The sequence below is a fragment of the Ochotona princeps genome, chromosome 4 (assembly GCF_030435755.1).
Source record: "Ochotona princeps isolate mOchPri1 chromosome 4, mOchPri1.hap1, whole genome shotgun sequence".
Classification (NCBI taxonomy): Eukaryota; Metazoa; Chordata; class Mammalia; order Lagomorpha; family Ochotonidae; genus Ochotona; species Ochotona princeps.
This window is the reverse complement of record NC_080835.1, coordinates 24,311,591-24,335,343: the sequence shown is the minus strand read 5'-3', so window position 1 is coordinate 24,335,343 and position 23,753 is coordinate 24,311,591. Positions and strand designations below refer to the sequence as shown.

Below are 23,753 nucleotides of genomic sequence, written 5' to 3'. Positions count from 1 at the left end.
ACAAACTGTCTCAACAGTAAGCAGATTATGTCAGTGCCGTCAGATTTTACTTTGGACATATTAATGATGGAGATGTTTTCTTTCCTCTTGGGTGGAAATATTTTGTTGGAATCTCAACTGAAAGCAATTTCTTTTCAGTCAGCACTTCTCACATATAATGCCAGGTATCCAGTGGAAAGGCCCTCTGTGAGAGTCTAGAAATAGATTTTTCTAGATAGAAATACAGCATTGATGATAATGCTGCCTAGAAAAAGAGAGATTTAAGTTTATTACTTTTGATCTCGAGCTTTCAATTATATGGCTCATGTATAGGAGAACTTCTCTTAAGTTATGAAAATTACTTTACTGTGGAAGGCAGACTTGGCAGGTATTTCTCCAGAAAGGAGCCAGACGTGATGGAACCGATTTTGTTGCTTCAAACCAAGGAGCTCTTGTGAGCATTGATGCCTACCGAGAAAGCAGTGGTGTGTTAAATATTAAAAGTATAGCATGAAGCCTGGGATGTGGTGACTTGGGTTAAACTTCCATGGCTGTCTCAACATCCCATGTTAGGGCTCTGGTTTGAGTTACTGCTGCTGCATTTTGATCTAGCTCCCTGCTTATGCAGCTGGGAAAGTAGCAGATGATGCCTCCTTTATCTGGATGCTGGCCACATGGCTCTTGACATTGATCTGGGTCAGCCCTGGTCATTCGGAGAATGAACTGATGGATTAAACACCTCTATCTTCTTCTCTCTGCCTTTCAGATAATAAATAAAAGCAAGATAAAATTACAAATTGACCAGAATGAATCTCAGGGTTTTAAACTTCCAAGATCTTTTCAGAAAATCGGGACCTGGTCCTTCCTTTTCACTAGTCAACAGTGATACCAAGGGACTGATGATAAGTGGAGTGAATTCGTTGTTGCCCAGATCCAAGTGTGGTTTCTAATAGACAATTAGTGCAGTGTGTGCGTGAGGCTATCTGTGTCCTGGAGAGCTGCCACCAGGAAGGGGCAGCTGTTTTGCTTACTCTGGAATGGGCCATTGGCCCCCAGCTGCTGGGCGATGCAGAGTTTATGAATAACTTGATTTAGAAGACTTGCAAACCCAAGGTGCCAATGTTCCAGGTGGCAGTGGGACATTTGTGTTTGTTGGCATAGAGTGATGAATGCATAAAGGGTGTTTAATTTTATTGCAATAAAGATGCCTTCTCATTATTTTAAGGCCAAGGGAGGTTAGCTGTGGGTCTGTCAGCAGTGTGTCATCTTTGATGGCATTGCTGGAACATTTTCCTCAGCACTTTAGCCTTGAATCAGAGCAGTGTTCTCTAGGAGTTGTTAAACTAATTGGAAATGGCTGATAAATGAACTCTAATCACACTTGTAGTTCCATGTTCAGTTGACAAAAAGCCTCTTGACTTGTCTGGAAAGTTCTAAATTTAACTTTTAAAAAAATTGTTGTTGTAATAACTCAATGGGAGACTTTGGGGATGGTAGATGAGTGATTAACAACTCAGGGTATTTCGTCAGAGCTGAAGTTGTCCAAAAGAGCTGATGCTAAGAGAAACCAGAACATAATTGAATGAAATGTTTCAAAAACAGATTAGTAAGAATAACATAGACTCCATCAGGAAAGGATAATACAAGCAAGTGAGCCCAGCTGATAGTGTTGGGTCTTGGGGAAGTAAAGCCGGAAGGAGCTGTCATTAACAGCTGTCAAAGGGATACAGTTGGGAAAGAATGACTTCTGCATCCAGCAAGTTCTGTGTTAATGAGAGATGAAACTAAGCGTGTGACTGTGAAACAGAAATGATAGGTAGAAAAAGGAAAGCAATGATGTCATAGTGCAAGATTTAGCATTCCTCAGAATTCATTCATGTTATCCAAGTAAATGGCAGTGACAAAGCAAGAAAAGCTAACAGATTTCGAAAATACGATCAAGCTGTCGATTGACTTGCCCAATAAGAATTCCAGAGCAGGCAGAGATGCTACCAATTGGAAAACATATTGAGAGAATGGAACCAATGAAAAATGAAGAGATGGTATCAGCATCTCTTAAAGAACCCATTAAGTCCGGCTCAGCAACAATCTTGAACACAGAAAAAAAGAAAAGAAAAAATCCTATCATTACGGGGCTTAAGTTTGGATTTCAGTGGGAAATCCTCTTTGAGGTCTTCCTTAATTGCCATTAAACATCTGATTCAGTGCTTGGCATAGGGCACACAATCGGTTTCCTGTGAGTTAAGGAGAAACTGAGGGAGTCACGAGAGATGTGCCGGTGACCTTGAAGAAAGGAGGGAGTTGACAAAGTGGCATTTAGCTGGCCAGCCTTTCTGCCCCCTGGTAACAGGTGCTCTCAGTTCCTCTTGATTTTGGCCTCATTCATCTTCAAAGAGCTGCAAAGCTCTGGTGTGCGGGAGACTATGTTGCCCTAAATTGTTAAAGAGGAAGATGGATGATAGTGGTTTTAAATCAGGTGATAAATTCGTTAGACATACAGTGGGACTAGCATGTGTCATATCAACAGGGTTCTGACAGGTTCATGAAAGCTGTGCATCTTAATTCCTTTTAATGGGAGTTTGTGTAGTTTACTGAACGAATAGGAGAAATTATTAAAAAGAAAAAAAAAAGGAAGAAGCTTATTTTCTGGTCTACTTTAAAGGGAAATAAAAAGCTTGCTGGTGGAATCATACAAATGTCCTAGGAAGGAAATGCACCAGTAGGTATAATCTTAGAAGTAAATGGAGGGTGATAGAAATTCATCAATTATAAGACTAAATGTAAAACAAAATGTCACTAACTCTTATTTTTACAGAACCACTCATGTGTTCATTATAGGAGATGGAGTAAAAATCAAGAGGTATAAATCGAATGAAAAGTTAAGGATTAAAGTTTATTATGCCGGAGTAACTTTTATGATATCAGAGAAGTAATTTCCTAGTATTAAGACAGATAAATAGGGTTGCTGAAGGTGGCAAAAGGTTCATTAAACAACAAATATCTGATCACCCCACATAAAAAGACATGACGAATTAGGAGCATAATGCAAGGGTATTGAAGCTTCTTGAGGTATAAAATTAGCTAGTGGTTGCCAAATTTGGAAAGATTAAAATGTTTAGAGAATGCATAGGTTTCACATTGTAAAGAAAAGCCTGTGGGAGCAGGGATGTAAGTGGTGCCGAGCACTGCGTACTGAGTGTCTGCCATTGACGGTGGTGGATGAGGCTTGCCTATTCCTCCTTGCACCTGCTCCCTGGATCTGCGGAAGTGTTTGCTCATGGTTGCTTTGGGGATCAGATCTTTCCCGTTTAATGAGATGAGAAGGCTGATTAAGCTTGGCGTCAGCTAAGTGAGGCTGACAGTGGCTGCCCTCGACGGGAGCCAGGGCATCTGCTGGTAGGCGTCTGTAAGAGCAGCTTCCTGCCTGTCGGTGTGGATGGGTAAGGGTGGCCTGAGAGTTCCGGAACAGAGAAGGATATTTTTTCATTTATAGAGCTTGTTTTTCATTTATAGAGTTATAAGTATTACCATTATTTAAGAAACGGGAAACCTGTCCTGGTTGATTATAGTCTCTTTTTTGTTGTTGTTTTTAATGTAACAGTGCATAGATTTTTGTGCCTGTCACCTGAGTCAGCCTGCCTTTTTAGCAAGAGCTCTGAGTAATCCATGTGCATGTGGGATTTTAAGAAGCACTGGGATGGTGGTTAAGAATATAGATTAAAGAATGAGTACATCTGGGTCCAGATTCCAGCTTCTTGCCTTTAACTTGGCTGGTCACAGGTTTTTTTTTTTTTTTTTTTAAGTCGCTGTGGCTTCCTTACAAAATAGAAATAGTAATGTTCCTTATCATGTGGAAATGAGACAATGTGTGTAAAGCTCTTGTAATTACCTACTAAGTATCTTACTAGAGATATTTAGATTTATTACAAAAATTTGGGCAAAAAGTAGACATATATAACTTACAGTACCATATCCTAAAAACTGTGAACACATTGATTTATTTTCTTTTTAATTTTACATTGTGAAAACATTCTTATTGATTTTAAAAATTATTTGAGAGGCAAAGAGAGAGAGAATATGAGAATATGAGAGGTTCACTCCTCAATGCCCTGAATAACTGGGGTTGGCCTAGGCTGAAGTTGGGAGTTGGGAACTCACTTTGGGTCTCTCATGTGGGTAGCGAGGAGATAGCCATTTAAGCTATTACCACAGCCTGCAAAGACACACATTAGCAAAAAGTTGGAGTCAGGAATGAAACCAAGATTCAAACTCAGGTACTCCAATTTTGGATATGAACATTTCTTTTTTTTTGCCCTCCTGAGAATCTGTAAACGTACTTCATTTTTTTGTATTTTTTATTGTTATTATTTTTCATGGTATGGTTCTGTGGATACAGGGTTTATTCCCACCATCTCCCCTTTCTCACCTCTGGTCTCTACTCCATCATCCCCCCCCCCATATTATTGCAATAATATATTGCTTCAGCAAGTCACAAGCCCAACATTCTGCTGTTTAAGTGTATCATGGCATCATAAGTATTGGCAGTGGTCGAAAATCTGGTATCCTATCGTCAAGATATATTTAATAGTTTCATTGGTGGTTCTTTTGTTTGGAAGTAGAGGTGAATACTGCAATATATTTTCACTTCCTAATATGCTGTTCTCCATTATACATTTCGTCTATGAGAATATATATATATGTGTGTGTGTACATATACATATATGTATGTACACACACGTTTACCTCTGTGTGTATTTGTTTTGTATTTTGTGTGAGTGTTGCCTTATATGAGAGAAAACATACAGTATTTGTACTTTTGGGATTGGTTTATTTCACTGAATGTGATGGTCTCTATTTTGGGATCCTTTTGTTGCAAATGGAAGAATTTCATTCTTTTTAATGACTGAGTAGTATTCCATGGAGTAGATGTACTACATTTTCTTTATCCTTTCCTCTTTGAACAGGCATTTGGATTGTTTCTATGTTTTTGCTCTTGCAAATTGTGCTGCCATAAATATAGGGTTTCAGCTTACTTTCTCTTATGCCGATTTCTCTTCCTTTGGATTGATTCCCAGGAATGAGATAGCAGGGTCATAAGTAGATCAATTTTCAGTTGTCTTAGCATTCTTCATACTGACTTCATAGTTGCTGCACTAGCTTACATTCCCACCAACACTGAAGCACTCTGCTAGTTAAAGGCATTGGTAAAGACTTCTTAGAAAAGTTACCAAAAGCACAGGCAGTCAAAGCCAAAATAACCAAATGGGACTACATCAAGCGAAGAACCTTCTGAACAGCAAAGTAAATGATGAGCAAAGAAGCAGCCAGCAGAATGGGAGAAAATCTTTCCTTATGACACAACAGATAATGGGACTAGTATCCAGGATTTACGAAAAGCTTCAGAAACACAATGACAACAGAGCAATATCAACAGCTGGGGAAAGGCAAAATGCAGTAAGTGTTTGTGATATTGTTAGAGGTCTTACTGTACAGGAGAAGCCTAAACACACCATTACCCACTGACCGCACAGTTCTAACTATAATAGGGCTTTATTTTGATTGAATAGTTTAGAATATACAAAATATGTAGCCAGAGGGTTTTGGGGGCAGCACTGCTCATTGTGACAAAGTGCAGTAAACTAATGAAATGATTGCTAGTAGGAGTGAGTTAGCTCACCAGTATATGCCGCAGACAGAGGAAGGTGCTGCAGGTCTGTGCCATTCCAGAAGATACCTGGTAGCCACATGTGGCTAATTAAATGAAATTGTGTTAGGATTCAATGAAAAATCCACTTTCTGAATCACATGCCACCTGCTCAGTAGCTGCATGTGGCTGGTGACTGCTCAGCTGGTAGGATATACGTAGACCATGTCCATAAATATAGAAGGTGAGCAGCACTAGTTTAGAATATTCTTAAGGCCCAATGCGGTAGCCTGGAGACCAAAGTCCTTGCCTTGCATTTGCTGGGATCCCATATGGGAGCTGGTTCTAATCCCAGCAGCTCCACTGCTTGTGGCCTGGGAGGGCAGTGGAGGATGGTCCAAAACCTTGGGACCCTGCACCCGTGTGGGAGACCTGGAAGAGGCTCCTGGCTCCTGGCTCCGGATCGGTGCAGCACCAGCCGTTGCACTCACTTGGGGAGTGAATCAGAGGACAAAAGATCTTCCTCTCTGTTTCTCTTCTGCTCTGTATATCTGACTTTCAAATAAAATAAATCTTTCAGAAAAAATAGAATATTTTTAGAAGAAAAAGGAGTTATTACAAACCAAAATTGATTCAAGGTAGTGGTTGTGTGTGTATGTGTGTACATGCGCACATGCAGGTGTAAATTGGACTATAGTCTGTTCATGATATTTTCCTGTACTTAATAAACTGACAGAAATGACCACCTCTCTGCTGTTGTAAACCCAGTCTGACTTGGCTCTGGCTGTTTTCACTCATGAAAAGCTGGGGATTTGGTATGAGTGGATGGGTCCCCTCTTCTTGAAGGTTGCATCCGCAATCTCCTGTGGGTTGAGCATCAACCATCTGATCATCTGAAATGTGAAGTGCTCCAAAAATGTGAAATTTTGGGGGTGCTGACATGACACCCCAAGTGGGAAACTTCATATCTGACATGGGGTACAGTCAAAACACACAAGCACTAAACATATTGTATAAAATTATCCTTCAGACTGTGTGTATGAGGGGTGTAAGTAACCTAGTGAAGTTCATGTTTAGATGGTCCCATCCCTATGTTATCTCATTATGTATGTACAAGTGTAAAAAAAATACTCTAGAAACCAAAACACATGTAGTCCCAAGCACTTCAGCTGAGGGATCTTCAGCCTGTGTTGCTTTTTGCCTTGAAGTATGTTGCCTGATGTTGACACCCACAGTCTTCCAACTCTGCATCGATTAACCACTCTCACATATTGTCCCATTGGCTGTTCACTTTCAAGTGTATGCCTTGCTTCCCTCTGGTTGGCACAGCTTCTTGGGTGCAGGGACCAGCTCCGACATCCCTGCCCCTGCCAGCAGCTTAAGGCCCATGGAGTGGCTGCATGATCCCTTGCTTCTCACTAAGGATTACTGCGTGATTCTGACCAGCTTGACTGAGAAGGAGTGCTGACTCCCAGCCTATTGCCTTCCCTACAACCAGTGGCTGTCTAATCTGTGGGTGCCCCCAGTCGCCATCTGGTCTCTCTGAATTAAGGCTGTGATCGTGTTGGTGGTAAGCTTCTCAGAGTAAGCTTCCTACTCACTCTGGCTGGTAAGTCTTCTTTTCTAGAAAACAGTCCTCCCATGTTCAGCTTCCAGCACACAGTCTGTCTCCTGTGACTTCTTCCTGGCAGCTCCTAACTTGCCCTGGTTCATCCTGGACCTAATCCATGGTGTTGCTGTTTCCTTAGGCACATTTTCTCTCTGGGGATAGTAATAAAACTTAGCTGATGGCAGGAGTAACCTGGGTACCTTAAATATGTACTTTTAAAAATTATTGTACATTCTAAAATATTTCAAATAGGGAAGAAGAGAATATGAACACAAATGCTAGTGTACTGATCACACAGGTTTATCAGACGTTTAGCATGATTTTCTTTAAAATAATGCATTGCACATACTGCTAAAACTTTCTATCAGCCCAGTCTCTTCTCTTTGAATTGACCACTCTTCTCAAAGTAGCACTCATCCTTTCCATCTACAGAATCAACTTTTACCACCTCTTTGTGCATCTTTTCCCAATATCTCAGTTTTTTTTTTTTGCATTTTCTAAAAGGTTTTATATAGTTATTTGAAGAGGTGAGATCTTCCGTCTGCTGGTTACTGCTTAAATGGACATGAAACCCAGATCTGAGCTAGGCTGAAGCTAGGCACCTAGGAACTCCATCCTGGTCTTCCATCTGGTTAATTGGGGCCTAATGCTTCCTCCACTGCCTTCCGAAGTGCAATACAAGGACACTGGATCAGAAACAGAAGCTGAGACTTGAACTGGTACTCTGATGTAAGATGCCAACATGGCAAGCAGTGTCCTAACTAGCTGTACCACAGTGCCAGCCCCAATGCAAGGTCTTCAGAAGTGTACATGGATGTTATTTTGCCTGTGATCTTGCAATTGGCCTTTTTCATTTACCCTGATAATTTTAAGGTTTATCCCTCTTGGCACATACTGAGGCAGTATGTTCTGATTGCTGATGGCTATTCTATTGTATGAATATTCTAATTAGTTCATTCATCTATTAACAAAGACATTTAAGTTATTACCAGGATTAACCACACTGTAGTGGAAATCCTTGTGCATAATAGCAGACTTTCTCTATAACAATGACATTGCAGAAGATGAACTGCCGGTTAAAAGGTTTGCCCAACCTTAGCAGATATTGTCAAGTTTTGGAGGAAATGGTTCTACGCATTTCCATCTTTGTGGTTTCTGAGAGCACCTGCTTCCCTGTGTCTCTTCCAGCGTTGAGAATACAGAGCTCTTGGCTTCCCCAAGGCATTGCTTGCTGTGGTTTTAGTTTGCCTTCCTAGTAAGGGGAATGTGGCAGGCAATGGCCGAGATGTAGACGAACTGCGAGGCCATTCAGCATGAGCAGATCAGAGGTGATTGTTGAAGTGTTGTTAGGGCAAGGTTTGGCAGGTCTGAACCCCAGACCCTAGGGCTGAATGATAAGACCAGAACCTGCCAGACAGCACAACATTTGCCATTTGAGAGGCCCAGCCTATAGCAGGAGGCTGCCAATGGGCTCCTGTGCTCTTCTGTCAGGGGGGGTGTGGTCATTCTGAGGGCTGCTGAGAACACTGCTCTGAAGGGAGTGATGGCTCAGCATCAGGAATTGACCCTGACAGAGTTCAGACTCAGCTGTGTGACCTCAGGCCTGTTCCAGAGCTGCTCTGACTCAGTGGGCCCCTATAAATGCCCCGTAGCTTGCTCAGGGAGAGTAGACAAGATGATGAGGAATACTTAGTTGAGAACCTGATGCTGAATAAGCACTTACGTGGTTGCCAAGTGATGCACTGGGCTGGGTTTGAGGCCCAAGGTTGCCATTTTTCTCAGACTCTCTGGGGCCATGCCCAGTGCTGCCATCACATGGGCATATATAGTAAATGTTGAATGAATGTGAGAGTTTATGCTTAGTATCTTCTTAGCTGTGCTTCCATTTGCATTGCCAGGTGTATTGAGGTTTTTCAATCCTATCTGAGAGCAAGGAGAATACTTGTACTCAGGGACCACTGTGATTCCATTTGTGTGTGTGAATGCTTGTGTTGAAGATTATTGAAAGGCAGAGTGTCAGACAGGGAATGAGACAGAAAGAGAGAGAGAGAGAGAGAGAGAGAGAGAGAGAGAGAGAGCGAGAGAGCGAGAGAGAGAGAGATTTCCCTTGCATTGACTCATTCCCTGTAGAGACTCCAGCAGCTAGGATGAGGCGAGCCCAAAGCCAGTAGCCGGGTCTCCAGTGCATTCCAGAGGCCCAGCCGTCTGGGCCGTTATCTGTTGCTCTCCCTGGTTCATCACAAGGAAGCTGGGTAGGAAGGAGAGCTGTCAGGACTCATGGTAGAAAGGGATAGTGGTGTTGTCAGTGTAAGCCAACGTGCTGTGCCACAATGCCAGCTCCCTATTCATGATGTTAAAACAGAGATGACAACTGTTGATGCCCCTGAAAATTTCAGTGCTGTAATTTCTGAGTAACATCCATGAACTTGATATCAGGTTTTTGTGGCTCTTTATTTTCCCCTGTTCTGTCCATGAAATGCTCTTTCCTCTGCTTTTTTTCTATATATACATATGTAAATTCATACATATGTAAGTATTCATTCATTTGCATACTATATATAAATACCTATAGTGCCTTTTCTCCTTCGTTGGCCGTAAAATCCCCAGGTTTTCAGAGCATGTCCACAAGTTCTAGAGACTGTTCCCTCTCACATCTAGGACAAACTTTAGGCTCAGTGCTCATTAAGATTCCAAAAAGAGAGTCTTGAGGACTTTCTTGGTTACCCCAGAAAGTTCATGGAAAGCAGAATCAAAAGGTGCTTATTTTGTTGCAAAAGTTTTTGAACTCTATACTTACCTGGCAGGGGAGACACCATGATCACGCAAGTGGTTTTCCCAGGGCGAGGCTCATCCATTGCACTGGGGATGTGCTGACCCCTGCGATTTTCCCAAATGCGGGAGACTGGACTGCATAATGTGGTGGGGGACTGCATTGCGCTCTCCCCTTAAAGGTTTTTTTGGAAATCTGTGCATATGAGGAATCTCACATGTGGACATCTCCTTGGTACCCTGTACTCTAGTTTTGCTGCTTATCATTAAAGAAAGAAATCTTTTTCTCACCCTCCATTCTGGGTTGAAGCGAGCAGAAGCCATCCCCCAGAGCCTCGCTGAGGTTTCCATGGCTGCTGCTGATTGCCCGGCAGTTTGTTCTGTGCTGACGTCACGGGAGCTGACGTCACGGGACTGAGCGGCCTGCTTCTGAAGGTGCGTTCATTTTCATGGGTCTCTGAAGCACCTGTTTAAACTAGTTTGTGCCGTGATCGAAAGAGCCTCAAGGATTTTGAAATGGAAATGCCCTTTTGTAAATGTATTTCCAGGAAAATATACTCATTGTTCCCTTTCTTAGGTTATCTGGGGTAGGGATAAGAGCAGAGAAAGAGAAAGGATGGGGGAAGAATGGAGAGAAAGTCTCCTCTAACTTGAGGTTTGTGTATACACAGTGCGCCTTCCAGAAGGGCATCAGGTACACTCCGAAGCCACCGTGGGTGGGGAACAAGACAGAGGGCAGAAGGCTGGCTCTGTAAAAACAAATGAGTAATGCCACTCCGGGGAATGGGGCTCTTAAGTGAAGGTATGGAAATCATGTGGTGAACACTAAACTAAAAAGACGGAGTCGGAACAGCACAGAGATAAGAAGTACAAAGATTTAATTGTTAACGAGAGAACAAAGTAGAGTGCTATCCTCACGGCAGCCAGAGCCCAGGGGGAGAAAGGCCCGCAGGACTGTGGGTTGGAACCTTGCTGCATTCAGTGTTTAGGACCATCCACCCACATTGTCTGAGATCTGGAGGTGAATATGTATGTGTGTATGAGTACACATGGAAACATTGCTTACCTTAGCCGCAAAGGAGACCCAGTATCAGACATAAGAAATCATCCTCCTGTATCTGCTTATCATTGACCTGTTCGGGGGTTATGCCCATCACTTTTTGGAGCAGTTGTTCATGTCTACCTGCTTAGAGAGCAGTGTGGTAGCTACAGTTGGACATCCAGCCAGATTTCCAAACAGAAGTAATTATGACTTTCCCTCAAGAAGGCGAAAATGTGCACATGGACCCAGAGGAAGGCGAGTTGGGCATTGTTGGTGAGAGCACAGTCAGGATGCTGGCTGGCCTTGGGGAAGGACTGTGTTTCTCCTAGCTGTGATGAGCAAACAAGGACTCTGAAGGACATGGTGCAAGTCCAGGGTGGAGTGCCCTGAGCCCCCAGATGGGGAGCTGTGCAGTGTATTTGGGAAGCCACTGACAATAGAGTTAGCTGGAGTCTTGGGGGGCAGTGAGAAGTAGAAAGAGGGCAGCCTCTGCTATGGCTCCTAACTTCAGCAGATTTAAGGCAGCAGACAGGTACTTCCCACACTGGATTTTGTCGGACTCTGAGTCTGAGGCTCAGGGAAATAGGGCAGCTTGCTGGGACTTGAGCAGGAGATGGGCTGTGCACCCCAGGCTTCTGCAGCCTGGGGTGTGGAGCTGGGGTAGTGACGGAGGCTAGGCTAAGAGGTGGGTTCTGTGAGACATTGGGAAAGACTGGCCTTGACCTCTCCATAGAAGACTCTGGCATGTGTGAGCGGAGCAAGGCTCTAGCATGGTCTGCCAGACGCAGGCTGGAGAGAAGAGGACCTGGATTTGGCAAACCACAGGGCAGGAGCAGCAGCTGCGTTTGTGAATGCTATGGTTAGGAAGTTGAGCTGATGGCCCGGCCTTGACTGTTGCGGATATATGGGGAATGAACCAGTGATCGCTCTCTCTACCTTTCTTGCTGTCTTTGAAGTGAAGTGAAATAAACATTAAAAAAGAACAAAAGCCATAAACCGTGAAACTGAGGAGGAAGTAGAGCCAAACCCAGCTGCTCAACATAATCTGGCACTTACCAGACTTGGAGTTATTGGGCCGGCAATGAACAAAGCTGCTTTCCTCGTGTTGGGTAACCTGATTTTATTGGATCCAGCAAGAACAATAAAACAGTCATCCCATATTATACCATCGTGGTTTTGTAAGAGAAATCACATTTTAATAAAAGCGTGAAACAGTGGCTTGTCCTGGGAATGAATGCTGATTTTTTCCATGGAGTAGGTTCTGAGTTCCAGGACTAGCAAGAGCTCACTGCGCATGTTCCCCGCTCTCTTCTGTTGTCACTGTTCAGTCAGTGCCACAATATTCTCATAATGCATGTTTGGGACCCGCTGGTGGGTACTTTCGTATCTCTGCTTGAGTGGAGGGAGGAGGGCTGGGGCAGGTGGGAAGTTATGGGTAATTCAAGTTCAGGTCTGCAGTCTTTAGGGTTTACAGAGGAGTCTTCCAGGACAAAGAGTCCTCCTCTGTGCAGGGGAACAGGGGAGGCCTTTGTGAGGGAGGGGAGCGAGAGAAGAGGGGGATGTAGTGCTGACCCAACACCTGCCGGGTGTGTGTTGTAGAGAGCACTGGATCATCATAGAAAGTCTTGAGGAACAGAGATTATTAGCTTTTTAAAAAAACATTTACTTACTCACTTGAATGAGTTGGAAGGAGACACGAGATCTCCCATCCACTGGTTCACTTCCCAGATAGCTGCAATGCCCAATGCTGGGCCCGTTCAAAGCGAAGAACTTCTTGTGGGTCTCCCATGAGAATGACAGGGCCCAGACAAATAGGCCATCTCCCACTGCTTTACCTGGGTGTGATAGTAGGGAGCTGAATTGGAACTGTGACAGCCATGATACCAACCAGAGTGCATTTGGGATGCCGGTGTTGCTTGTGGCAGCTCTACGTGCTATGCCACAGTACTGGCCCTGGCACTGCTACTCCATCATAGGTACAGAAATTGAGGCCCTGGTGTTTAATGTACCTGAGTCTCGCTACGACCCAGTTGGGGTCCAGACTGAGGCTGACCCATGCTTTCTTACCCACATGGATTCTTCTGTTCAGGTTGGTGTGAGCATGCTGTCTCAGAACCTTTGTCATTTTGAGAAACAAATGACTGCACTTCTACTTTTCCCCTTGGTACTGTTGCTGGTTGTCTTGTGCTTTTGTGAGCATTTGCATTGGTTTTGTTCCGGCATGCCGCCTCTTCATTGGGTAACTGGCAGGTGGGTGTGTTGGTACAGAGCTGTGTTTTATGAACTGTCCTTTGCTCTGTGTACCTGCTGTGTGACCCATTGCCAACTCAGCACAGATTCTGGTTGTGGAATTTTCAGGCCTCGCACGAGGTGGTTAGAGGGTACGGGACACCTTAGGGCTCTTGTTTCTGCACAGGAAACCATAACTCGGGAGGTGGGGGAGAGAGATGGAGACCCCAGATGCAAATTTCCATCCTCAGCCTCTGGTTTCTGGGTCGCAGCTCTTCCCACCGTGTGTCCTTGGATGATTCCCCGATTATGCTGGCGTGAACGCCAGCGGGGCTTCCTGGGAAACGCCTAATGGAATCTTTGAACAGCTGCCCATAGACGATTTTCAGATTTTCAGCCGTTTTTCTCTTTTAATGGAAGCTCTGACTGACTAGTTGGTTAATGGGTCCCAGGTTCTCCCGGGCCACTTAACTTCCTAATTTTCAAGCATTAACCATGGAGAAAATTTACTCTGCAGAAGCTTGTGACTTAATGAGCTCAACCAAAGCCATCCTCAAGTTGTAAGCAAGCGCTTTGATCCTGGTGATGGGTGTTTGGTTTGCTCTTTGGGGTGGGGGATGGGGTAGAAGCTTACCCATGATTTATTAATCACTTCCTTGGCTACACTGTCTCGCCTGGCTCTCCCTGGAAGCCCCAAAGGGGAGGCTGCCAAGGACAGAGCCTCAGCATGGGCTTCATTCTCCACTGCAGCCAGGGGTACTTCCAGGGCTCCAGGGCTCCGTATTTGGAAGTTTCTGCTCAGCTGGAAGGCAGCCAGATGTTGGAAGTAGAGGTACACACCTTGATTAAGCTCTCTCTGCCCATTCAGAGCAGCAACCCAGGAGTCCATGTTGGCAGAGCCAGCTGTGTGCACTGCTTTTTTCTGGGAGACCAACTGATAAAATATTTACATCATCAACTGGGTAACAGGTCCTGCTTTGTCAGTTTAAAAAGTCTTCAGAACGCAGCTGCCGTGAGGATGCAGGCTTGTTAGTGATTTTTTTTGTTTTTGTTTTGTTTTGCTGGCAGTTTCTCTTTTTATGAGGAGCAAAGAAGCTCGGCCTGCACCCTTGGGAAGGAGATCTGCTGTGTAGGAGCATTTGTTCCCTGGTGCATGGGCTGGCCATGGCTAGGCCTAACACAACATGGGCTGTGTGCACCCAGCTCTGTCCCCAGGACTCTGGGCTGTGGTCTTTTTATTTCTCGTACCCTCTTCTAGGTAGGTGCAGTGGGTTCAATTATTTCCCCTTAACCGCCCCCCATCCCAACCCAAAGTAGATGCCCGAGCCGAATCATCCCAGTACCTGTGAATGGTGCCTTTTTTGGAAATGAGCTTTTTGCATACGTTATTATGATGCAGATAGCCCAGAAGAAGTTACTGATTGCAGAGGCTGGTGTCTTTATAATGGACAGTGGGATGCCCAGAGAGAGTGTGCCTTGTCACTCCCAGGTAGGAGTGATGTTACCTGTCTACAAGCTGCCCAACTCAAGCATAGCCAGTGACTGCTAGATTCTCCCTCTGCTCTCGGAGGGAGTGTCACCTTGCCAGCACCCTGACCCTGAAACTCCCGCCCCACTCAAATAAGGCACCCACTTTTTGGTAATTTGTTACATCAGCCCTTGGGGAAAAAAATGCAGTGAAGGTTGCCTTGGAAAATATTAACCCCATCACATAGATGAGCAGCGAGACTCAGATATGTGCCTTGCCGCACAGCACTTGGCTCCTATGTGGGGACAGATTAATTGGGTTCCCCATGGTGCTGCTAAGTCTGTGCATTTGTATGTGCCACTGAGTGGACACAGAGCTTGCTTTCTGATGCTGGTCACCTAGCACACCTTCTGGAGCAGTGTCGTCTTAGGTCGGGTCTCCGCAATGCCGTGTCAGCCTGCTTCCGTGTTTAGTTGCACTTGTCCTGTCACTGGGAGGGGCACTCGCTTTGGCTGAGAGGACCCAAACCCGGTATTCTCTGCCCAGGATGTTTCAAGGATGGGATGGAGACGTGATGCTAACTCTCCCACCTGCAGCGCTGCCTTCAGGGAGTAGTGGAAGGAACATAGGATGAAGGATCCGCAGTGGCTTTGAATACATTTTTAATGGCTTGATCCTGTGTGGCTGGATTCAATTGCTCATCTCTGTCCCTAATTCTAGCTGCCCAGGAATGCATATTCTTGCCAGAGGCAGCAGATGATGGCCCACAGTACGTGAGTCCCTGCTGGCCAAGTGGGAGTCCCAGGTGGTGTTCATGACTTCAGCCTGGCTCAGCCCCAGCTGTTACAGACATTTGGGGAGTGAAGCAGCAGATGCAAGCTCTCCCTGTCTTATTCATCTCTGACTCTAGTCTGACTTTCAAATAACAAATAGTAAATAAGTAAATACATCAATAACTGGTACAAAATTGGAAGGCAAATAAAGTGAAAATGGAGTTTCATCTCTCAAGCCTGCTGCCTCTGTGCCTGGTTAGGCAGTGTCCAGCCCAGGGAGAAGTGCCACTTGGATTCTCATGTGTTATTCCTGAAGTAGTGTCTGTTTTACTCATGTGTGAGGGGTTATCAGAAAGCTCACAGAAAATGTCTGCCATGAAAAAAAACTATGTGTGGATGTTAACATCTGTCTTATATTAAAACAAGCTTATCTTTTCATTCATTTTTCTATTAACTTTTTAATTTTGAATTTTATGGTACAATTCCATAGAGTCTGTGATTCCCACCCCTCCAGCTGATTTTCCCCATATTGTTGCAATACTCTAGTCCTTCATAAGGAGTTATATTTCCATTAACTTTTGAAGAACTGTTGCATTATGGATAGTCTTAACTTGAATTTCTTTATTGAAATTGAAGCATGTCCATGTATGCTGCCCTATGGGTAATGTGTAGTTAAAATTAGAATTTCATTAAAAAAATTATTTGGAGCCTGGTGTGATGGCTCAGTGGCTACGTCCTTGCCTCTCAGGCACCAGGTTCCCATATGGGCACCAGTTTGTGTTCCCACTGATCCAGTTCCCATCCAACTCACTGCTTGTGGCCTGGGAAAGTAGTGGAGGATGGCTTCAGCCCTTGGGACCCTGCACTCATGTGGGAGACCCGAAAGAAGCTCCCGGCTGCAGATCAGCTCAGCTCCAGCTATTGTAGTCAATTGGGGAGTAAGCTAGCATATGGAGGATCTTTCTGTCTCTCTTTCTCTCTGTAAATCTGATGTGCCTTTCCATTAAAAATAAATAAATCTTAAAATACATTTATTTATTTGGAAGTCAGAGAGAGTGAGAGACTCTGATTGATTGATTTCATCTCCAGATGGCTGCGATGGCCAGGGATGGGCTAGGAACTGGAGCTTCTTCCAGTACTCCCACAGCAGTATCCTCTCCTGACACTTTTCCCAGGCCGGCCAGTAACACAGCTGGATGGAAAGTGGAGCACAGGGATTAAATGAGTGCTCATTTGGGATGCTGGCATTGCAGGCATCAGCTTTAGCCTCTGTAACACATTGCTGGCCCCTAAATTTTATTGTTCTGAGACAGAAATGGAACCATATGGTTCAACATTTAGAGCCCACCATGTGAAGCCTGCCTTTTACACTGAGCCCAGACTCCCAGGAAGGTTTTGTTTTGGTGACTGTTGGTTTACTAAATATAGCCCAGAGATCTGTCTGTCAGAACAGAATCTGTTTATGCAGGTTCTTGGTATTTTGTTATGCAGATGTACCATAAATTGCTTCACCAACCTCTTAGTGGGTAGACAAGGAGATTTGTATCTTTGCTATGACAACGATGCTGGGCAGGCTTCATATATAACTCATTTGAAGAATCTGTAGACATGGCATGGTTGAGTTGAGGAGTCAAGTGCATTTGTAATTTGGATAGTTACTTCTGATTGTTTTCATACAGGCTGTCCCAGTTGCCTCCTCACAGTGAATGAAGGCACCAGTTTTTTTTTTAAAGATTTACTTATTTTCATTGGCAAGGCATGTCAGATTCACAGAGAGAAGGACAGACATGGAGAAAGATCTTCCATCTGCTGGTTTATTCCTCATGTGGCTGCAGTGGCCAGAGATGAATGCAAGGAGCGTCTTCCAAGGTCTCCCACGTAGGTGACAGGACCCCAAGGCTTTGGGCTATCCTCTACTGCTTTCCCAGGCCACAAACAGGGAGCTGGATAGAAAGTGGAGCAGCCGGGACATGAACTGTCACCCATATAGAATCCCGGTGCTTACAAGGTGAGGATTTAGCCATTAAGCCATACTTCGAGGCACCAGCTTTTGTACTACTTTCTAACTCAGTGTGTTATCACACATGTTGATCCTAGTTGGTGTCTCACTGGATTTCTCACTCATGACATGAGCAAACATCTTCATCTACGTGTCAGGACCACTGTAGTTTCTACTTTGTAAACTGCTCCATCCTTTGTGCTTTTTTGCTATTGAGTATTGTATGGATTTGTTGGAGCTATTTACTTATTAAACCAATTGGTCCTTTGTGATACAAGTGACAGGTGTATTTTTTTGTTCTTTAGCCTAAGTTATTAGTCATCTTTCGTGGCTTCTGTAGTTTGAAGTTATTCCAAGGAAGGCCTGAGGCAAATTGGGAAACTTGCATTTTTTCCTATTTTTGACTTACCTTTTGTATATAAGATTTTTATTCTCCTGGGATTTATTTTAGTGTCATGTGTGAGTCAGAGATTCAACTTTAGCTTTTCCAGCTGACTGTGCAGTTGTTCTAAGCATTTATTGGGTAATCTACCCTTGCTCATTGACTTCACCCAGATTTGTTCTCTGTTGCAATGTGACAGTCTCATCACACACTTCCTGCCTTGAAGAGCCCACGTTGATTGCCTTAGTGTCTGTGGGCCAGGAGGTGGGGCTGTCAGCAAGTTTGCAGTCAAGGTGTCACCTTGGGCTGCAGATCCAGCTAAGGCTCGGCTGGGGAAGGGTTTGTTCCAAACTCATGTGGTCGTTGGCAGAATACTCAACCTTGCAGGCACCAGCTAAGGGCCTTGTTTGCTTGGTGGCCATTGGTTGGAGTCCTCAGCATGGCTCTGCGTTTTCATCAAGTCGGCAAGAGAGAGATTCCAGCCTGATGAGAGTTCTATTGTGTCCATCTGGTCATTTCACTCTCATTCTGTCATAAGTCATAGGTCCTGAACACACTCAAGGACAGAAGATCGTATGGAAATATGAAGCCAGGAGGTTCAGGCTGTGGAGGGGCTTGAAGTGTCTGCTTGCTACTCTTATTTTCTAAGATATTTATTTACTTGAAATGGCAGACTGACAGGTGAAGAGGGAGAGTGGGGAGCAGGGTGAGGAAGGCAGGAGAACAAGAGAGGTCTTTCATCCGAGGGTTCAGAAGTTACTGCCACAGTGAGATTTGGGGGACGAGAGGAAGGAAGAGAGAGAGATTGAGAGAGAGCTGGAGGTCTATCTTCCGTATGGGTTTATTCCACAAATAGTTGCAACTACCAGGGCTGGGTTAGGTTAAAATCAGAAGCCAGATGCTCCACATTGGTGGCAGGGGCCCAAGTACTTGGAGCATCATCCATCGCCTTCCCAGATATGTTATCAGGAAACTGGGCCGGAAGCCATACCTTAAATTGGCGTTCCAACATGAAATGTTAGCATCTCAAGCAGGAGGCTTAAGCTGCTGCACCACCACACCAGCCCGTACCCATTCCTAAATTTTGTGTGTGTTGGAACCTGTATCTTTAACCCAACCATCATTGTACAACTGAATGAAGGAAGAAAAACCTGCAAAATGACTAATGGGAGTAGGTATCATGGAGCTGTGGTGGTTTTTCCTGATGCCCTGGCCTGCCCCCTGTAGACCTCATTTCACTGAGCCTGTGGCAGCTTGCTTCACTGCTTGTCTGAACTGGTTACAAAGACCGCATGCTGTCTTCCTTGTCCATACTCGGTGTTCCAGGTTGTAATAACCTGAGCATTCCTAGGGTGCAGCAGAAGCTTGCAGCAGCCTTGCTTTGGTACATTGGCCCTGAACTGTCATGTTTTATTGGAGATTCTGCCAATATTGGTAAATGTCACTTTTGGTTGCCGACAACCTGTCCGTGAAATCAGGTGTGTTTTTGCAACTTGAACATGTCATGCCTGTCTAATGCCATCCTAGGAGGAGCTGTGGGTGTTTGAGAGGCTGGGGGATTAGTGGCAGTCTCTCTCAAGAACAGGAGCTTGCAGAACAGGCATCTGGAAGAAGGATGGAAACCTAGCAGCTGCTTTTTATTTTTGCTTTCTCCACATTTCCTTAAGTCAATTTTGTTGGCCATAGCTGTGGAAAAAAAAAGTTTGGATCCCATTCCCTAGAGTCCTTCTGGATTAATTGGTCTGCTGGGAATAGAGGTTTAAATTCTAATTAAAAGGTGATGGATAAGGGAAGTTGCCAAACAGCAATGCTTTAGCAGGGGAGGAAGTGGTATGCTCACGGTGCAGGCTTTGGCACTGAGCCGTGTAGGGCAGAGGGGGTCAGCAAGATGAGGCCTTGATTCTCAGTGCTGGAGGGATAGAGGTTGGAGCCTGAGGGTTGGTTGAGCCAGAGAACTGGAAGGGGAGGGCAAACCAGGGGATTTCTGAAAATGTGGTAAGAGTGTGAAGCCAAAAAGGAGAATTTCATTGATGTTTGGATATGGTGATGGTGGCAGAGACTTCTTAGAGCAAGTGAGTAAAGAAATTGAGTATGCAAGCTCAGGAGAATGGCAACAGAGATGACTTGGGCCAACGGTGATGCCTCAGTTGATGAAAAGAAGGTGTCAGCAAATAGAAGGGGTTGAGGTGGTGCAGGGTGGGTTGCATGCTGCAAGCAGGTGGCTGGACTTAGGCCCCGAAGAGGAAGGGAGTTGGTGCTGGAGCTGAGGGCCGTATGAACAGGGTGAGGTGATGAAGGCAGTAAACCTGACAGGCTCTGAGCGTGTCCTGAGACCATTGCATCGTGGTCAAATTTGAACTTGAATTGTACACTGTTCAATCGACTTGTCCTTTTCACAATTCCAAAAGGCACGGTGGAAGGACTTGGTTCTGTGTGTCCAGCACTTCTGGAGATGATGAGGTTCACTGCATTGGGCAAAGGAGGTCCTGGAGGTGGGTGACTTGGGACTCCCAGGTGGTGAGGCTGGCCAGTGCTTGCCCACAGCTGGTGATGGGAGACTGGCTGGCAGCTTCTGGTGATAGGGATGTGGAGCTCCGAGGAGAGAGTGGGTGGGGAAGCAGGGATAGTCAGAAAGTGGGACTCAGTCAGGAAGCCAGTGTGGGACATTTATTTCATTTTTTCATCAAATATACTAAATTCCAGATGGCAGTGCTCGGCACTGAGCTGAGTCTCCTTTTCCAGGAATTTATTTGTGTGGGGATAGGGCAAGATACTTCCACATATCTAAATGACATTGTAATAGATGAGACTTCCTTTCCTAGTAGGATCTTCTTCAGGTGAATTGGGTTGTGTTGCAAGGCAGATAGTGACTTAAGTGGTTATTTGTGATCTCTCTCTGTGTGTAACCCTTTTTGTTTTTCTTGGAGTGTTAAACATATGCATGTTTAGATAGAGAACAACAAGGAAAGCTTAGAATCAGACAGGAAATGGTCAGCGTGGGTTCACTTATACCTTACTAGGTGGGACACAAAGATCTATTACTCCTCACTGGGATATTGAAGATTTCTCTGCACACCCCTCCTAAAACTGTTCTGCACCTAAACTGTTGACATATATCTCGTTAGAGTTACAAGCCAGTCTAGACTACCTGAAAAAAAGCCAGGTTCAGCAAAATATGCTTCAACACTATAAAATGCTGAATACTATAATGAAAAAATAGACACGAGACAGCTGAATAGTAATCTATAGCCATTTTAAGGTTTATAGAACCCGGTTGTATATAAACTGAAGTTGAAATGTCAATGAAGAAGTCACAGGATGTGGTTAAGAACTTGCATTTTTTTTAACATACTGGTTACTCAATACTATGTCAATTAATTTCATAATGTTATAAATTGTTGCTGAGGTTATGTTGGGGCTTTTAGTTGATCGGGATGATACTCTGCTGGCTCTACCTTCAGACCAGAGATGGTCTCCCCAACAAGCCGTTGAACTTATCTGGACAATAGGATGCTGGACTCTATGCTTGGTATATGCTTGCAATGAAAAAATCTCAACTGAATTTGAACTGTGGTAATGCAACAAGGTGGAGGAATCACCATGAGGGGAGGGTTTGGGGAGGGGTGGGGAGAATCCCCAGTGCCTATAAAACTGTGTCACATAATGTAATGTAATTTAAAAAAAGCTGGAAAAAAACATGCATGTTTAGAGAATATTGATAAATTTTATCTGCTGAAACTGATGCTTAAATCCAGCAAATCTTTTTTTTTTTTTTTTAACCATGAAAACTCTCTGTAGGATGGGTACCTGTTAGGCCTGTTGAGTGGCTTTCAGAGCTTGTTGGAGGTTGGTCGTCAGAGGTGGGATACTGGCTCGCTCCTTCATTACACATTCTTTTGCTAACTGCCTCGTGACCCAAGATGACTGCTTGAGTACCAGATGTGCCATCTGAGTCCCAGCTGGAGGAAGGAGGAAGGTATAGAGGAGGGTGAACTTTCTCTTACTAAGAATTCTTCCTGAAGTTTCACACAGAAGTTCTGGATCTGCTTAGATGTTCTTGGCCAGAGCTTAGCCATGTGTCTACCTTATGTTGCAAAGGCTGAGTGCTTCAGGAAAATCAGGAGGCCCCTTCATTCGCTAGTGGGAAAACACATTGTGGGAAGGGTGTGTGCAGAGGCTCCTCCTGGGTGGGGATTGGGCCTGAGTCCTGAAGTTCAATTTGGAACATATTTGGCAGGTGCGGGGCCATCTCACAGTGAAGTTGTCTCACCCTCCCAAGGTGCTTTAGCTCCATTGAAGGAGACTCCAGGTCAGGATGGATCCAGTGAGGTACTGCGTTATTCTGTTCAGGCACAAAATGCCTCTGACCTGGATATTCATGACCTGTAGGTGATCCCACCCACAGCTCAGGAAGCCCAGGATCTGCTTCTCAAAAGCCTTGCCTTGGGGACTGGATTTCAGCATATGAATTAGGGAGGGACATGAACATTCAATCCACTGTGGCGTTTGGGAAAGCAGAAGTTGCTTTCCAACCAAAGCTGTGCAGTGAGGTTTGCCACTGCAGCCCCAGGATTTGCAGGGCTGCAGCTTCTCCCGGAAAGGCATCTCTGGGTGGTCCTTGTCTCAGGATTCTGGTGGGGTGTCAGGGGAAAGGCAGCTGCCTTAAGGCTCCAGGAGCTCTCCTCACCTCGCGGGAGATGGGAAATGAGATGAGAATGTGTCCTCTGCCGCATCAGATACAGTGTCCCAGCTATAGCCCTTTGGCAGGCAAATTCTCACCCTTGCCCAGCCCATGTGTGCCTGTATTCCGGTCCTGGGCAGACCAGGGCACTGCTGCCCTACCTGTTGTTGGCAGGTGTGGTGGTGTGTGTGTCTGAAGCCCCTAGGTTCAAGGCTGGGCTGTTTCTCACACGCCTGGATCACGGCCCGGATGTGAGGCCTTTGTCAGTGCCAGCCCTGCACGGTTTTCCCTGTTGCGTTCGTGTCATGTCTCACCTAAGAAGGAGGTGTTGGTTTACTTGGAGCTGATTACTGAGCCGGAAAAGACGGTTAAAAGGTAAATGAATCACCAGCTGAGTCCAGCACAGGCGGTGTTTAAACACTAAAATTTTAAACACCCACACTTGGGGCTGGAGGCGGGGGGTGGGGGAAAGAAATTCTTTGCAATTCAGTTACACCGATACCTGGAGGGCCATGGCTGCTGGGGAACAGCCTCCCTGCGCTTGGGTGCTTTGTGGATTTTGTGGAGTGTTTTTATACATTTCTCTGCTATTTAGTACTAGGATCTTCGCATTTGGCAAGGAGTTTTGACCAAGGTTGGCTGTGCTCAGCCGTATGTTTGCACCTTTCTCCATATTTGAAACTTCTCTTTCTGTTCCACTCTGCACCTGCTGTGTCTGTCCAGGGTGTAGGTTTCCTAACCATGATGAGGCAAGAAAGGAAGAAGCAGACCCAATGTAGACACTTGGCCTGGCTGCAAGGTGATATGGTTTTGGCTCTGAATACTCCAGCCGGGCTCCCAAGTGGGACAGTGCTGTGTTGGGAGGGGGTGCGGATCCCAGGCCAGACTGGGGAGAGGGACTTTCTGAGGGGTGTTTGCCAGAACAGGCCCAGCTGCAATCCCTTCATTTGCTGCTTGCTTGATCGTCTCGGCTTGTGCTATGGTCTGTGTGTGTTTGGTCCCCGAAGGTACTTGTGCTCAAGGATTGGTCCCAGGTGTAATGGTACTTGAAAGGTGGTGGTTTTTTTTAAAGAAGTAAGGCCTTGTGGGAGGTAATGGGGTCATGACCTTCTCCACCATGGGATTAATGCTGATCTCAGAAGAGTGGATTAGTTCCTGGGAGGAGAGCTGTTGGGCAG

At 45.1% G+C, this 23,753-nt stretch overlaps 1 protein-coding gene and 1 non-coding gene across 5 annotated transcripts in view; both read left to right on the top strand.

Annotated features, from left to right (window-relative positions):
- The window catches only part of LDLRAD3 (low density lipoprotein receptor class A domain containing 3), a 249,935-nt gene that overhangs the window by 8,714 nt on the left and 217,468 nt on the right, over positions 1 to 23,753 (top strand). Inside the window, exon 1 of one of the 4 annotated variants that reach the window (XM_058663173.1) lies at positions 23,059 to 23,416. The exons of 2 other annotated variants lie outside the window; for them this stretch is intronic. In XM_058663173.1, the coding sequence (XP_058519156.1) occupies positions 23,317 to 23,416 (100 nt within the window). In that variant the 5' untranslated portion in view covers positions 23,059 to 23,316. Of the gene's footprint in view, positions 1 to 23,058; positions 23,417 to 23,753 lie in introns of those variants that run through there. One more of the 4 variants, XM_058663172.1, reaches the window with a different exon arrangement.
- Positions 10,022 to 10,179, top strand: LOC118759642 (U1 spliceosomal RNA). The gene has a single exon (XR_004996327.2). It is a non-coding gene; the product is annotated as a U1 spliceosomal RNA (small nuclear RNA).